Genomic DNA, 15,184 nt, shown 5'->3' with positions numbered 1-15,184 from the left:
ATGTATGTTGACAATATGCTAAAAAGGTTTAGCTTGGAAGGGTCGAAAAGGGGTTTTCTTCCCGTCAGTCATGGGGTACATCTTTCAAACGCTATGTGTCCTAAGTCACAGCCTGAGAAGGATCGCATGAGCGAAATTCCATACGCTTCGGCTATTGGATCCATCATGTTTGCCATGATATGTACGAGACCAGATGTCTCATATGCTTTGAGCATTACGAGCAGATACCAGCCGGACCCTGGAGAAGGTAACTGGACAGCAGTCAAGACCATCCTTAAATACTTAAGAAGAACTAAGAATGCATTTCTGGTTTATGGTGGGGTTGATGAGCTAACAGTGAAAGGGTTCACTAATGCCAGCTTTCAGAGTGACAAAGATGACTGCAAGTCACAGTCAGGGTTCGTATTCACCTTAAATGGTGGGGCAGTATCTTGGAAGAGTTCCAAGCAGGAGACAATAGCAGATTAAACGACAGAAGCTGAATATATAGCTGCTTCAGAAGCAGCTAAGGAGTCCGTGTGGATCAAGAATTTCATATCTGAACTTAGGGTGGTTCCAAGCGTGGATGAGCCCATACAGTTGCTTTGCAACAACACTGGAGCCATTGCGCAGTCAAAGAAACCTAGGTCTCATCAAAGATCTAAGCACGTGTTCCGCAGATATCACCTGATTAGAGAAATCATTGATAGGATGGATGTAAAGATGGATTATATTCCCACATATGATAACCTAGACGATTCTCTGACAAAGGCTGTTTCTCAGAGAAAACATAATAGTCATTATGAGGCTTTGAGTATACGACTTAGGTCTGATTGGCTCTAGGCCAAGTGGGAGCTTGTTAGTATATGGATGTCCTAGAGACAATCTTTTAATTAGATTAGAACATATGTGGACCTTTGTATTGTCGCAAATAAATAAAAGCACTATTTATCCTGTTTCATATTTTGTCTCAATATTACTGTTAATATTTTATATGAGTAACTGGATAAACCCCTTAGAATAAAATAGGTATCTCTTGAGTATCTGTGATGAGATCACGATCATGAGGATTCAAGGATACTGGATATTTATTCCTAATTTGATGTTCATAGTCTAGAGACACTGAGAATGGGGATCAGTGATCTCGGGTAAGACTAGCACGACTTATCTACTTGTATTCAGATGCAAGGTAAAGACCTCATGAGCTACAGATATGGAGATGTCTTAGATAAAGTCGTGGGTGGATCTATAAGGGTATAGCTCGCACTGAACAGACCCACAAAAGAGACTCTATGAGGAAATCTCACAGAGAGTATTATTAGAGTAGTCTCTTTATATTTGGGTATGTCTTTCCTTAGACCAGAAGTTATTACCTAGACTGTGTTCTAGAAGGCATGCTTTGACTGTATACCTCGTCTTCCTGAAACATGGAGACTCATAGGTATACTGTTGGGCTTGTCCTGAAAGAGCACAGGGCTAGGGTGATAAGCTGAAGGAATTCGTCAAATCTCTATGAGAGATTAGGTTATCTGTAAATCGGAGAAATCAGGATGACATTTACAGGGACTCGAGAATCTATGCATAGTAAAAGAGATCATGAGATGATCTGCCTTTAGAGTCAGTAAATTGAAGATTCCCTATTTCGAATAAAGCTTACCCTAAACCGCAAGGGTTGATACGCTTCCTTACCCTAGGTTTTATGAGAAGGTAACCGCGACGAAAAGAAATACATACGGCAACCAAATATATGTAATAGGATGATCAAGTCATTAATCTAACTAGCTCTGGGGCAACAAAGCATTGTTAGTGCTCTGTGTTGTCATTAAATGGATTGTGGGCTTATTGGGCCCGAGCCCATTTATGTCAGTGGCTATGTTGGACCTAATGGGTCATACACTAACACCTTAATGTCATGATGATATAGCATTAAAGGTATTGGGCCTAATAATGGTTGTTAGCCCAAGATGAAGTTTGGAAGCCCACCTAAGAGGGAGAGGGCGCATGGTATTGTTAATGGGCTTGGATGGTCCAAGACATTACTAATTAATTTAATTAGTTAAATTAATTATCAAATATTTAAATTTTGAATTTTGAATTTGAAATTTGAATTTTGAAATTTGAATTTTGAATTTGAATTTTGAAATTTGAATTTTGAATTTGAAATTTGAATTTGAATTTGAAATTTGAATTTGAACTTAGAATTTAAATGTTAGAATTTAAATGTTAGAATTTAAATGTTTGAATTCAAATTTGAATTGGCTATAAAAAGTTGTTTCATAACAAAAGGATAAGATGAGATCTTGTTGGAACAAATCCCTTGTATCAAGAGCAGATCTATGGAGTTCTCCAAGGGCTGATTTGGGGCGCCATTTTGGTGGGAGATGATTGTCTTCTTGTCAAACCAACAAGCTCCAATCAGATTTGGTTGTTGAGAGAATCAGTGAGCTAGTTGGTTCAAACTTGAATGCAACAGCTCAAATGTATCTGGACCATTTTTGGGCTGAATAGGGGCGCATGAATTGGTGGTCATATGATGACCATTGGTTTAGAATTTTGACTAGATAAAGACCTAGTCTTATGAGGATTCAAAGGCGAGGTTGTTGGGATTTTTGAATTGCAACAACTCCACCTTTGTCTCACTCACTTGTGCGCCACTTTCATTATAAGTAAAGTAAAAATTCTGATTTGATACACTAATTCTCTCCCTCTCTTGTGCGCCTAGTTGGTGAGTTCCTCCTTAAGGTTTTTCAAAAGAACCTAGCCAATTCTTCTATATACCATTCCCACTCTTGTGAAGTTTTCATGCTGGAGACTTCACTCTTCTAAACACATATACCTAGCCTCCTTCTTCACCTATTGAGCGCATAGCAAGCCTCTCTGTGGTGGTCAATTGGTGACTTTCAAGAAAGCGTTCTTGCATCTTGACGTGGGTGGTGTGGATCAACGTTAGAGGGTTTGAACCCTTCAAACCTAACACTGATCGTCTTGGAGTTTTGAACTCACAAACAAAGGTAACATCACATGCCATAAAACATGATTCTTGATTGCATGTGTAATTCCGCATATGTAAAATTTTGTTTTTCCCTCTCACATGCTACGGCCTTCAAGGCGATTTTACTTTCAGTATCAACCTTTGGTGATGAGCTAATTTTCTTAGAGTTGGGTTGAAAGAGTGCCCAGAACTCATTTGTTATTAGTTGCTGTTTTAATGTTTAAATGTTAATTTCCAGTTTGTTTACTGTGTATTCTTTTATGCTGAGTTTATTATATGATGGCCACACATAGGCTACTCCTGGTGGTGTGAGATTATTGGGAAATAACTCACACTAGACCTCACTGTAAGCACATGGAAAGTTGAGAGAGATCTCTCTCAATGGGTATGGCTCCAGTGATGAAGTTACCCCCATGTAACTTAAGGAAATGGTGCTTCAAGGTCTTGTAATAACAGATACACAGGGATGTGTCATCTGTTATTTATGGAAAAAATTGTTGTTGGGAAACAATGATTGTATTTGTATTTTCGTTAAATTGGAACTCTTGAAAAAAAGCAACATCTATTTTTTCTGTCAAAGCAACTTAATAGAAAATGAGGGAAGGGGAAATTGATACCCAGCTTACTTCCAAACTCTGTTTTTGAAATCAATCTTTGTGTCACTTAATATTTTTGCTCAAATCCGAATTTAATTTTCTGTTTTAAAACTTAAGAGAAAATCATAAAAAATTTACAAGTCTTTTATTTAATTATTTTTCCAGTCAGTAGTTAAAGATTCTTTCACCAACTAAAATCACTATTTTAAAAAGAAAATCTTTACAAAAATATTTTCAGTACACTTGATGTAGAATAACAGTAGCATTTAATTTGATTTTATTGTATTTTTGGTTCTGAGTAGCAATTACAAATTAATTCAAGTCAAAAACGCCAAAGATCCTTGTGGGAACGATAACTGGGAACCATAAAAGCCCTATATTACTTGTTGTCGCGTATACTTGTGCGCATACTTGCATAACTGTTTGCTAGGCAACAAATTTTTGGTGCCGTTGTCGGGGATCAAAGACGTACATTGTCAGATTTCTTTATGTGATTGCTGTTCTGAGCTAATTCTTTTTGCTTTTTTTTTTTTTTAGCTTAATTTGAATTCTGTTTCTGCATTGTGATAGTAGATAATATTGTACTCCTTTGAATATTGGTAGCTTAAAATTCTGTTTTGTTGATATTCTATTTTGCTGCATGTTTTATATAGTGGTTTTGCCATTTAATTTTTTAGTTTATTGTTTCATAGCTGTTATTTTGGTTCTAAATTTTTTCGTGTCAATCTTTTATTTTTATTTCTAGTTTCATTCCCTTAGTCTAATTTTTTACTGTTCTATAACACTATCTGTTTGTGGTTACTGTTGCTGCTTTCAAATTCTTTTCTGTTTGGTTGGTTGTTTGATTTTTTTAGAAAACACTGAATAGGAATTTTGTTTGCTTAAGCTAGGTAGATTTAATTTTTTTTTAGTAAAAAGGGTGCATGAGTGCAACTCCACACCCTTTCTTAAAATCTTTTGACCCTGAACCTGAAAGGACCTTTAGAGTTAGGAGACGAACCCAGAGAGCAAATAGGCAGATCTTACTTCCAAATTTTGAAGAAATGGAGGATTTAGGAAATGTAAATGGGAATGAAGGAGGATCTGCGAGGATAGAGAACCCACCAGTAATAGATGACAATGATAGGTCCATGATGGATTTCATCATACCTGTGTTGGATGAGTTAGACCCAAGTATTGCCCAACCTGTTAATGGAGTGCCCTTTAAGTTAGAACCTGTGATGTTCACCATGCTCCAAAATATGGTGCAGTTCCACGGTCTACTAATGGAAGACCCACATAAGCACCTTACGAATTTCATAGAAGTGGCCAACACTTTTAGGAATCCTAACATCTCAGATGATGTGCTGAGATTGAAGCTTTTCCCTCACTCACTGGCTGACAAAGCCAAAAAGTGGTTGAACTCCCTTCCGTCCAACTCCATAACCAATTGGCACACATTGGCTGAAAAATTTATCATGAAATTTTTTCCATCCAACAAGATAGTGCAAACCAGATGTGATATCACCAACTTCATGCAGAAGGATGGTGAGACCTTAGTGGATGTGTGGGAGAGGTTTAAGATCCTTCTTAAACAATGTCCTAACCATGGCTTGCCCTCTTGGGTAGTGTTGCAAACCCTTTACAACAGCCTGAACACTCAAAGCATAGCCTTAGCAAATTCTGATGCTAATGGCATGTTCATGTCCATGTCCTTTAATCAAGCCCATGAGTTGTTGGAACAAATGACTCAAAATTATGCCCAATGGCCTGAAGAGAGAAATCAGTCAAGGAGAGTGGCTGGTTTGCATGAGGTAGATCCTGTAACAGTCCTTTCAGCCAAGTTTGATGCAATGTCCACTTTAGTAAAAACCCAAGGACAAGCCATTGAGGCAAGGTTGTCTCAGCCTCAAGTTCCAGTACCCCAAACTCAAGTTAATGCAGTGAACACCAGTGAAACTTGTGTTTTCTGTGGTGGGCCACATTTGTTTGGTAGCTGCCCATCCAACCCAGAATCTGTGTATTATGTGGGGAACCAAAATAGGAACCAAAATAATTTTTCCACTAATTTTAATCAAGGTTGGAGGCAGAATCAACAGCGACAATATTTCCAAGGGCAAAGGCAGCAAGCTGGACCCTCTAATGCCCAAACTAGACCACTTTTTCCTCCTCAAAATTTCCAACAACCTCCAAGGCAGCAACCTGCTGCTCAGTCTTCAGCCCCATTTACTCAAAACCAAGCTGGTGAGATGCCTACCTCTTCAACCTCTTCTTAGAAGCTTTGTTGAAGGAATATTTGGTTAAGAATGAAATTAAGCAAAACGGCTTGGAAGCTGTTATGCAAAGTATTCCTGCATCTTTGAGGAATTTAGAATCCCAACTAGGCCATTTAGCAAAAACTTTGAATAGCAGACCCCCTGGTACTTTGCCTAGTAACACTGAAGAGCCTAGGAGGAATAATGAGCAATGTCACATGATAGAGCTTAGGAATGGCAAATATGTGAATCAGCCAGAAGCTGTGGGTTAGACCTTCCACATTAAAAAAAAGAGAAGAGGAAAAAGTGCAGCAGGAAACAGATTTAAATTCTGAACCTGTTCAACCACATGTTGTCCATGACAGTCCCCAAGGGGCTGCAAATAGTGATCCTCTGCCTGTTCTGGTTGAACCAGAAATTCAGACCCCAATAAACCCATCTTTAGGGAATATTTCCATGGAAAAATCCATTCCAAAAAGTCAGGCATCAAAGCCAAGTATTGAGACACCTGCTGCCTCAAATAAACTTCCACCACCTTTTCCCCAAAGGTTGCAAAAACAGAGGCAAGACAATCAATTTAGGAAATTTTTAGACCTCCTAAAACAGTTGCATGTCAACATTCCATTCGTGGATGCATTAGAACAAATGCCCACTTATGTGAAATTCATGAAAGAAATTCTTTCAAGAAAAAAGAGGCCAGAAGAGTTTGAGACTGTTGCTCTTACACAAGAGAGCAGTCAATATTTGCTTAGCAAGATACCTCCCAAATTAGGAGATCCAGGAAGTTTTACAATCCCATGCACCATAGGAGACCATTACATAAGCAGAGCATTGTGTGATTTAGGTGCTAGTATCAATTTAATGCCTCTGAGTGTGTACAAAAAGCTGAAAGTAGGAGAGCCTAATCCTACCACTGTAACTTTACAGTTGGCTGATAGGTCCCTGGTTTATCCTGAAGGGAAGGTAGAGAATGTCTTGGTAAAGGTAGATAAATTTATTCTACCTGCTGATTTTATTATTTTGGATTATGAGGAAGACCGAGAGATGCCTATAATTTTAGGAAGGGCTTTCTTAGCCACTGATGGGGCTGTGATAGATGTAAAAGAGGGTGAATTGGCCATGAATGTGAATGGTGAGCAAGTAAAATTCAATATTTTGAAGGCCATGAAATACCCAAGAGACAGAGGAGTGTTCTAGGCTAGATATCATTGACTGTATGGTCAAAGATAAATTTTTACATGAGTCTGCATTAGACTCTTTAAAAATTTATGGTTTTGAGGGTCTAGAAATCAGTCAAACTGATTCAGAGGAAGTTGTTAAATGGTTAAATTCTAGATCTGATGTGGTTTGGAAAAATAAAATTTTTGAGTCCTTAGGATTGGCCAAGAGATGGTTAAAAATTCCCAAACCCTCAATTGAAGAGCCCCCTGTGTTAGAGCTCAAGCCTCTGCCTAATCACCTTAGGTATGCTTATTTAGGAGGAAAAGACACTCTGCCTGTCATAGTGTCCAATCTGCTCACTGTTTTAGAGGAAGAACAGCTGTTGGCTGTTCTAAAAAAATTTAAGAGGGCTATAGGTTGGTCTTTGGCAGATATAAAAGGTATTAATCCCTCCTATTGAATGCATAAAATCCTTTTTACTAACCCAACCAGCAGCTCTAGAGAGCAGCAAATGTGACTTAACCCAATTATGAAGGAGGTGGTAAAAAAGGAAATTATTAAGTGGCTGGATTCTGGGATCATATATCCCATTTCTGACAGTAACTGGGTCAACCCAGTGTAGTGTGTCCCTAAAAAGGGTGGGATCACTGTTGTGAAAAATGAAAAAAAAAAAGAATTAATACCCACTAGGATTGTCACTGGTTGGAGGATCTGTATGGATTACAGAAAACTCAACAAAGCCACTAGGAATGACCATTTTCCCTTGCCTTTTATTGACTAGATGTTGGATAGATTGGCTGGTAGGGAGTTTTACTGCTTTCTAGATGGCTATTCAGGTTACAATCAAATAGCCTTAGCCCCTGAGGACCAGCCAAAGACCACCTTTACTTGTCCCTATGGCATCTTTGCCTTTAGGAGAATGCCCTTTGGGCTGTGCAATGCACCAGCCACCTTTCAAAGGTGCATGATGGCTATTTTTACTGATATGATAGAGCAGTTTGTGGAAGTCTTCATGGATGACTTCAGTGTTTTTGGGGACTCTTATAAAGAGTGGTTAGAAAATTTGGGAAGGGTGCTTGAGAGATGTGAGGAGACAAATCTGGTCTTAAATTGGGAGAAGTGTCACTTTATGGTGAGGGAAGGCATTGTGCTAGGACATAGGATCTCTAAAGCTGGTTTAGAGGTTGATAAAGCCAAGATAGATCAGATTGAGAAACTGCCACCCCCTGTAAACATAAAAGGAATTAGATCCTTTCTTGGACATGCTGGTTTTTATAGGAGGTTTATAAAAGATTTTTCAAAAACTTCTAAGCCTCTTAGTCATTTGCTTGAAATCAACACCCCTTTCCATTTTGATGAGGCTTGTCTTAAAGCCTTTGAGGAGCTAAAACAGAAGTTGATTTCTGCTTCCATTATAATAGCCCCTGACTGGTCACTGCCATTTGAGTTAATGTGTGATGCAAGTGATTGGGCAGTGGGGGCTGTGTTAGGACAAAGAAAAAATAGAGTTTTTCACTCTATTTACTATGCTAGCCGAACCTCAAATGGAGCCCAATTAAATTACACAGTGACTGAAAAGGAACTGTTGGCTGTGGTGTTTGCCTTTGACAAATTTAGATCATATTTGGTAGGCACCAAGGTCATTGTGTATACTGACCATTCAGCCATTAAATATTTGGTGGAAAAGAAAGATTCGAAGCCTAGGTTAATTAGATGGGTCCTTCTCCTTCAAGAGTTTGATATGGAGATTAAAGATAGGAAAGGAACCGAAAATCAAGTGGCTGATCACTTGTCTATGCTGAATGAAGGGCAGCAAGGTGAAAAGGTGATTGAGCAAGCCATTAGAGAAACCTTCCCTGATGAGCAACTATTTTTGGTTGCCACTAACACAACCTCATGGTATGCTGACATAGCTAATTATTTAGTTAATGGGGAGCTGCCTAAGGAGTTAAGTTATCAACAAAGGAAAAAGTTGATTCATGACAGTAGATTTTACTTATGGGATGAACCTTACATGTTTAAAAAATGTGCTGACCAGATCATTAGGAGATGTATTTTAGAGGAAGAAAAAGAGGAGATCATTAGTCAATGCCATGATTCACCATATGGTGGTCACTTTGGAAGCATGAGGACAGCAGCAAAGGTGCTGCAGTCCGGTCTTTATTAACCAACCTTGTTTAAGGATGAAAATTCTTATGTTCACAAGTGTGATAGGTGCCAAAGACTTGGCAATATTTCTGGAAGGCACGAAATGCCTTTGAAACCTATTCTGGAGGTTGAACTCTTTGATGTATGGGGCATAGACTTTATGGGCCCATTTCCACCCTCTTTTGGAAACCAATATATATTGGTTGCAGTAGACTATGTTTCCAAATGGGTAGAGGCTGCTGCCTTGTGGGAACGATAACTGGGAACCATAAAAGTCCTATATTACTTGTTGTCGCGTATACTTGTGCGCATACTTGCATAACTGTTAGCAAGGCAACAATAATCATGTTTAAATTGAATTTTAATTATATGCTAAGAAGTTGTTTTTAACCTTTAACAAAAGTCCAAAGAATAATTCGCCTCTGCTCATCATACGGCTCCTAGAGTTTTTGTTTTTGTTTTTAGATAAAATGATAATGAGAATAGGTTACTCGAATAGTACATGTTAGGACATACGCTAATAACATGCTTGAGAAAAGACTGAGAATCTTATGTTCTAAGACAAACCCATTCTTTGGCAAGTCTGCTGACGTGTCACTTCCTCCTTCAATTTCAGCTTTGCGTTCACACTACAAAAATTTAAAAACTTTCCTTCTTTGGTAAATCAATGAATAAAAAAAATATAAAAGAAAATGTAATTTTGAATGAAAATCGATGGACAAGATTTCATAACTCAAATCAATGGTACAGATTTGTTATCAATTGTATTGGCAGACAGCTCATCTTAATTTGAATTTTGGAGTTCAAAATTTAAATTTAATTTTTGAAATCTGACAACCCATTTAATGTTGAGCTACTTTCTTCATTGGAATTGCTAAACATTTAAAAAAATACATCTGCTTCTCATTGTTCTATGCGATTCAAAAAACACAGCAATTTTTTTGCTCCTGTTCGTAAATCGTTTTTTCTTTCCCACACTCTATATCAGTTAAAACATACAGCCTCAAAGAATCAGCTTCTTCGTTCTCTCTTTGATCGTCTAACCAATATGTTTCAAAATATAATTTTCTGAAGGATGTTAGTCCTGCCAAGGAGGACTGGAGGATTAAGGTGGAGGTGGTTCGGGCTTGGAAAGTTCCTAACTTTCAACGTAGAGAATTTGACGACAACGTTGAAATGGTTTTATTGGATGAACAAGTAGTTGTCTGCGTTTTTTAAATCTTGGTTCTTTGCGTTTTTTAAATCTTCCATCTTTTGTGAGTTGGCTGCGTTTTTTTGTAGAGTTGACGACTCTGTTAGCTTATATGTTTCGTGTGGATATCGATCGCCGTCACTCTAAAATCCTCAAGGATGGTGAAGCTTCTCATTCGCGTCTCCACAAGTGTTTCGAGGTTTCTTCTTCTCATGCTTTCTTGCTCACTTTTTTACAAACTGTATAATCACATTTATGAGATTGTTTTGCACTTTATAGCATGTACTATGGATTCTCCTTGGATTGTCAAGTTTTCGTTTGATTGCTATGGCTCTCCTTAGATTCTCCTTTTGGTGGATGGTGTTTTGAATAATCTTCTCCTTGATGTTCCGTAAATTTTATTTTTCGTGCATATATTTGTGTTTGATTTTTTTTTGATATGTGGAAAACTGAATTTCGTGGTTACCAGTATTCAACAAGAAAGAGTGTTTTAGAGCGCTACTATACTGTAAGTAAAGCTCATTTTAGATGCTAACCAATCAATCTATTATAAAAAGTTTTCTTATCTGACCCAAATTCTTTTTGCAGAAACTTTCATTTGGTATATAGAAGAGAAACATCTTTATGGTTGCTGTGAAAATTAAATGTGTTCCATTGCTAGATCCTTATTCAACGGTGAGATTTCACAGTATGTCTTTTTTTATGGTTTTTTTTCCTTCTATATTTGCCTTGCTTCAATAGTGCAATGCCTGTAACTAGGGGTGAAACTGGGCCGGGCCGGCCTACGTCAGGCCAAACCTGACCTAGTATATTTCGTAAAATAGGCCGGGCTTGGGCCTTGAAAAACCCTGTTTAATAAAAAGGCTGTAGGCCCACTTTCACAAGGTCTGGCCTACAAGCCTACAGGCCTGCCTATATTGTACTATTTATTTTAAATAAAATAAAATAGAATAAGTATGCCTTGAAGAAAAAAACAAAAGATATAAATTTAATCAATTGCAATTTTTTATAACTTAATTATATTCGATTATATTTTAATAGAAATCTGACTTTATTTCTTATATAGGAGGAACCAACATCTCAAGATGTTAGATTGTGTATATGAATATGTTAAAAGTTTTTGGGAGAGGTTATACTTACTACAAGCATCATGATGTGTTTGTTGGATTCATGTAGTTATTTTAATTTACATAATATGGATTTGTTTGTTGGATCTGATGAAATATATGTTATTTAGTTTGAGCTTTATGTTTTTGAAAATGACTTAAATGCAGATTGTATGAGTTTTGTTGTGATTATGATTCTGTTTGGACGTTGAAATTATGATTTTTGGTTTAGCAATAGAATTTGAGTATTTTGTAAAGTTGATTCATGGTTCTGCTTTGAAGTTAAAAATTAACAGGCTAAAGGGCTAGGCGAGGCCATTTGCTTTTTTATAAACGGGTCAAGTCAGGCTAACAGTTAGACTCGTAATAGGCTTGGGCCAGGCCAAACTAAATTTTTTTGGCGTAGGCTTGTGCTTTTCGGGACAAAGTTTGGCCCAGCCCAGCCCACTTTCACCCCTACCTGTAACGTATTTTCTTTTGTCCATCTTGACCCCCCAAAGAAGTTCACAGGTACAGCCAAGGAGATGTTATGCATCAACTACAAGTATAGTTCATTGTTATTTGGGTCTTTTCAAAAATTTTGTCATAGTTTTTTGTGTGGGTATCTCATAGAAGATGTTTTAAAATATAATTGTCTGCATATGGAAATGATTTTTTTTCTCTCCAAGAATTAAGAGGGTCTTACACCTTTTCCTAAACTATTCTTTTTTTAAATTGATACATGGTAAGTTTTTAGAAGAGTAAACTTCTATTTTGGTCAAAAGAATTTTGGAACATCAACTTGGTTCTTGAAATATTTTTACATCAATTTGGTCCTATAGGTGAAGAGAAAGATGTTTTGATTGTTTGTGATGAGGATGAAGATATGGGAAAACCAAAAGGGTTTGTAAGTGGAATCTGCTCCAAGATTATTGGTAGTGGCGCTATAATATCAAGTCTTTAATGCATAAATGTTATTTTCAATGACTGTTGTGATAATATCATTGGAAGGAAAGGGGTTATATAGGACAATTTCTTTAATACTTTGAGATTATTGAAGAATCAATAATAAAGTTAAAAAAAAATAATTTATCTGCATGCATTCTATTCATTTTTTTATGATTAATATACCACTACTTTTTTATATTTCAAAATTTAAACCTGATATGGGTGGATGTAAGTGCATAAATTTTATTTTTTTATGTGCCTATTTTATAAGTTAAAATTATAGATTAAACAAAAAATATATTTAAAATTATAAAATACATGTATAATTGATAAAAAAAATTAATTTAAAATTTAAATTTAAACAAAAAAATAAGAAATGACGTATTTATACTTTAAAAGAAAATTTATTAAAATTTTAACTTAAAAACGTAATACAAAAAGAGAGAAAAATTTCGTACAAGTATTTTTTTTTAAATATTTAACATAAACATTTTAAATATACATGTATAACCAATATAAAAAAACGTAAAAATCATAAATTAAAAGAGAAAAAATTATATAAACAATGTATAATTAATCAAAAGAATTTAAATTTAAAATTTAAATAAAAATAAAATGACCTCTATCATTCTATAAAAAAACAAATTATAAAAATTTAATCACTATAAAAATAAAATTTTTAACTTAGTATATAAGAAAGAAATTAAATGGTGGAAAAGGATTTGGAAATAAAACATTAAATAAATAATAATTTCTTTTAAAAATCAAAATAAAGAATCAATGGAAAATTAAGTTAATCATTTATGATGGCAGACAACTCATTCAATGTCCCACTGATTTGTACATTAGAATTACTCAACTCTTTTAAATGCTTTCTACATTGGAATTGCTGACTCTTTTAAAATTCAAATTCTAAATTGATTTCAAATTTTGGATTTCAATTTTAAATTTCAAATTGTAATGGTGGGAAAGGATTTGGAAATAAAAAATTAAATAAATAATTATTTCTTTTAAAAAGCGAAATAAAAAATCAATGGAAAATTAAGTTAATCATTTATGGTGGCAGACAACTCATTCAATGTCCCACTGATTTGTACATTAGAATTACACAGCTCTTTTAAATGTTTTCTACATTGGAATTGCTCACTCTTTTGAAATTCGAATTCTGAATTGATTTCAAGTTTTGGATTTCAATTCTAAATTTTAAATTGTAATGGTGGGAAACGATTTGGAAATAAAAAATTAAATAAATAATTATTTCTTTTAAAAATCAAAATAAAAAATCAATGCAAAATTAAGTTAATCGTTTATGGTAGTAGACAACTAAATCAATGTCCCACTGATTTGTACATTGGAATTACTCAGCTCTTTTAAATGCTTTCTACATTGGAATTGCTCACTCTTTTGAAATTCAAATTCTGAATTGACTTCAAATTTTTGATTTCAATTTTAAATTTAAAATTGGAATGGTGGGAAAAGATTTGGAAATAAAAAATTAAATAAATAAATATTTCTTTTATAAATCGAAATAAAAAATCAATAGAAAATTAAGTTAATCATTTATTGTGACAGACAACTCATTTAATGTCACATTACTTTTTTGTTTTTGTATATTATGAGAAAAAAGAACTCTACTTTTCTTGTAGTATATCCCACTATTTTTTGCTTGGATAATTGTTAGCCCTATTAATGCTGCATAAAAAAACAAAATTATTTATATTGTAAAATAAATTCAAAATTTGGAAATAAATTAAATGAAAAATTATGTGAACTTGATATGTGGAAAAAGAGTTCAACATTTAATATTTATGCAGTGGAAAAAGATATATATAATAAATTTGAATTTAATATAAAATTATAGATTAAAAAACAAAATATTTAAAATTATAAAAATACATTTATAGTCGATAAAAATTATTTAAAATTTCAAATTTAAAAGAAAAAATAAGAAATGGTATAATTTATACTTTACAAAAAATAAATTAAAATCTTTAACATGAAATTTTTAAATATACATGTATAACCAATTAAAATAATATACATGTATTTTTTTTAAAAATATTAACAGAAAAATTTTAAATATACATGTATAACCAATTAAAACAATATATAAAAGTCATAAATTAAAATAGAAAAAAAACTATATAAAAAATATGTATAATTAATATAAGAAGTTTTAAATTTTACATTTAAATAAAAAATGACGTCTGTCATTCTGTTAAAAAACAATTATTAAAATTTAAGACCTATAAAAATGAAAATTTTAATTTAGTATATAAGAAAGAAAATTTTTTATATAAAATGCTGACAGTTAGAGGTGAAAAACTTGGCTCGGCCCGGATTGCCGGCCCGCTAATATATTTTTATAATTTAACTGAAATTTTATCCTTCTTTTTTATAATTAAATTACTAAATCTGATTTCAATTTTTGTAAATATAAATTTGTGAAATTCTAAAGACTAATGACACAAATCCTAGCAAAAAAAATAATTATTTATTATTATTTTATAAATCTGATTGTAGTAAATGAAAGTTCATCTCTAAGATAAAATATAAAAACCTAGACGCAACTATAAAAATCTTTTTTTGTAGATAAATATAAAAACCTTTTACATGCTGATAGTTAGAGGTGGCAAACTGGACTCGGCCCGGAGGGCCGATCCACAAACACATTTTTATAATTAAATTAAAATTTTATTTTTCTTCTTTTATAATGAAATTCTTAAATCTGATTTTAATTTTTGTAAATACAAATTTGTAAAATTCCAAATACTAACGACACAAATCCTTGCAAATAATAATTATTTATTAATATTTTTTAAATGTGATTGCAATAAATGAAAGTCTAT

The 15,184-nt window shown here is 34.2% G+C and overlaps 1 protein-coding gene and 1 non-coding gene across 2 annotated transcripts; one reads left to right on the top strand and one right to left on the bottom strand.

The window, feature by feature from the left end:
- Positions 1-5,055: 5,055 nt before the first annotated feature.
- On the bottom strand, positions 5,056-5,161 carry LOC133303963 (small nucleolar RNA R71). Its single transcript, XR_009750538.1, has one exon. It is a non-coding gene; the product is annotated as a small nucleolar RNA R71 (small nucleolar RNA).
- Positions 5,162-5,884: 723 nt separating this feature from the next.
- Positions 5,885-6,998, top strand: LOC133303948 (uncharacterized). Its single transcript, XM_061503921.1, has 2 exons — positions 5,885-6,068; positions 6,217-6,998. Exons 1-2 carry the CDS (start codon positions 5,885-5,887, stop codon positions 6,996-6,998), a joined length of 966 nt encoding a protein of 321 aa, XP_061359905.1.
- The last annotated feature ends 8,186 nt before the right edge of the window (positions 6,999-15,184 follow it).

This window comes from Gastrolobium bilobum, unplaced genomic scaffold (genome assembly GCF_033153095.1).
Source record: "Gastrolobium bilobum isolate Gb01-03AN ecotype WA unplaced genomic scaffold, APGP_CSIRO_Gbil_v1 utg19567, whole genome shotgun sequence".
In the NCBI taxonomy this organism is placed as follows: Eukaryota; Viridiplantae; Streptophyta; class Magnoliopsida; order Fabales; family Fabaceae; genus Gastrolobium; species Gastrolobium bilobum.
The sequence above is the reverse complement of the archived record's forward strand: the minus strand, read 5'-3'. Positions and strand labels throughout refer to the sequence as shown.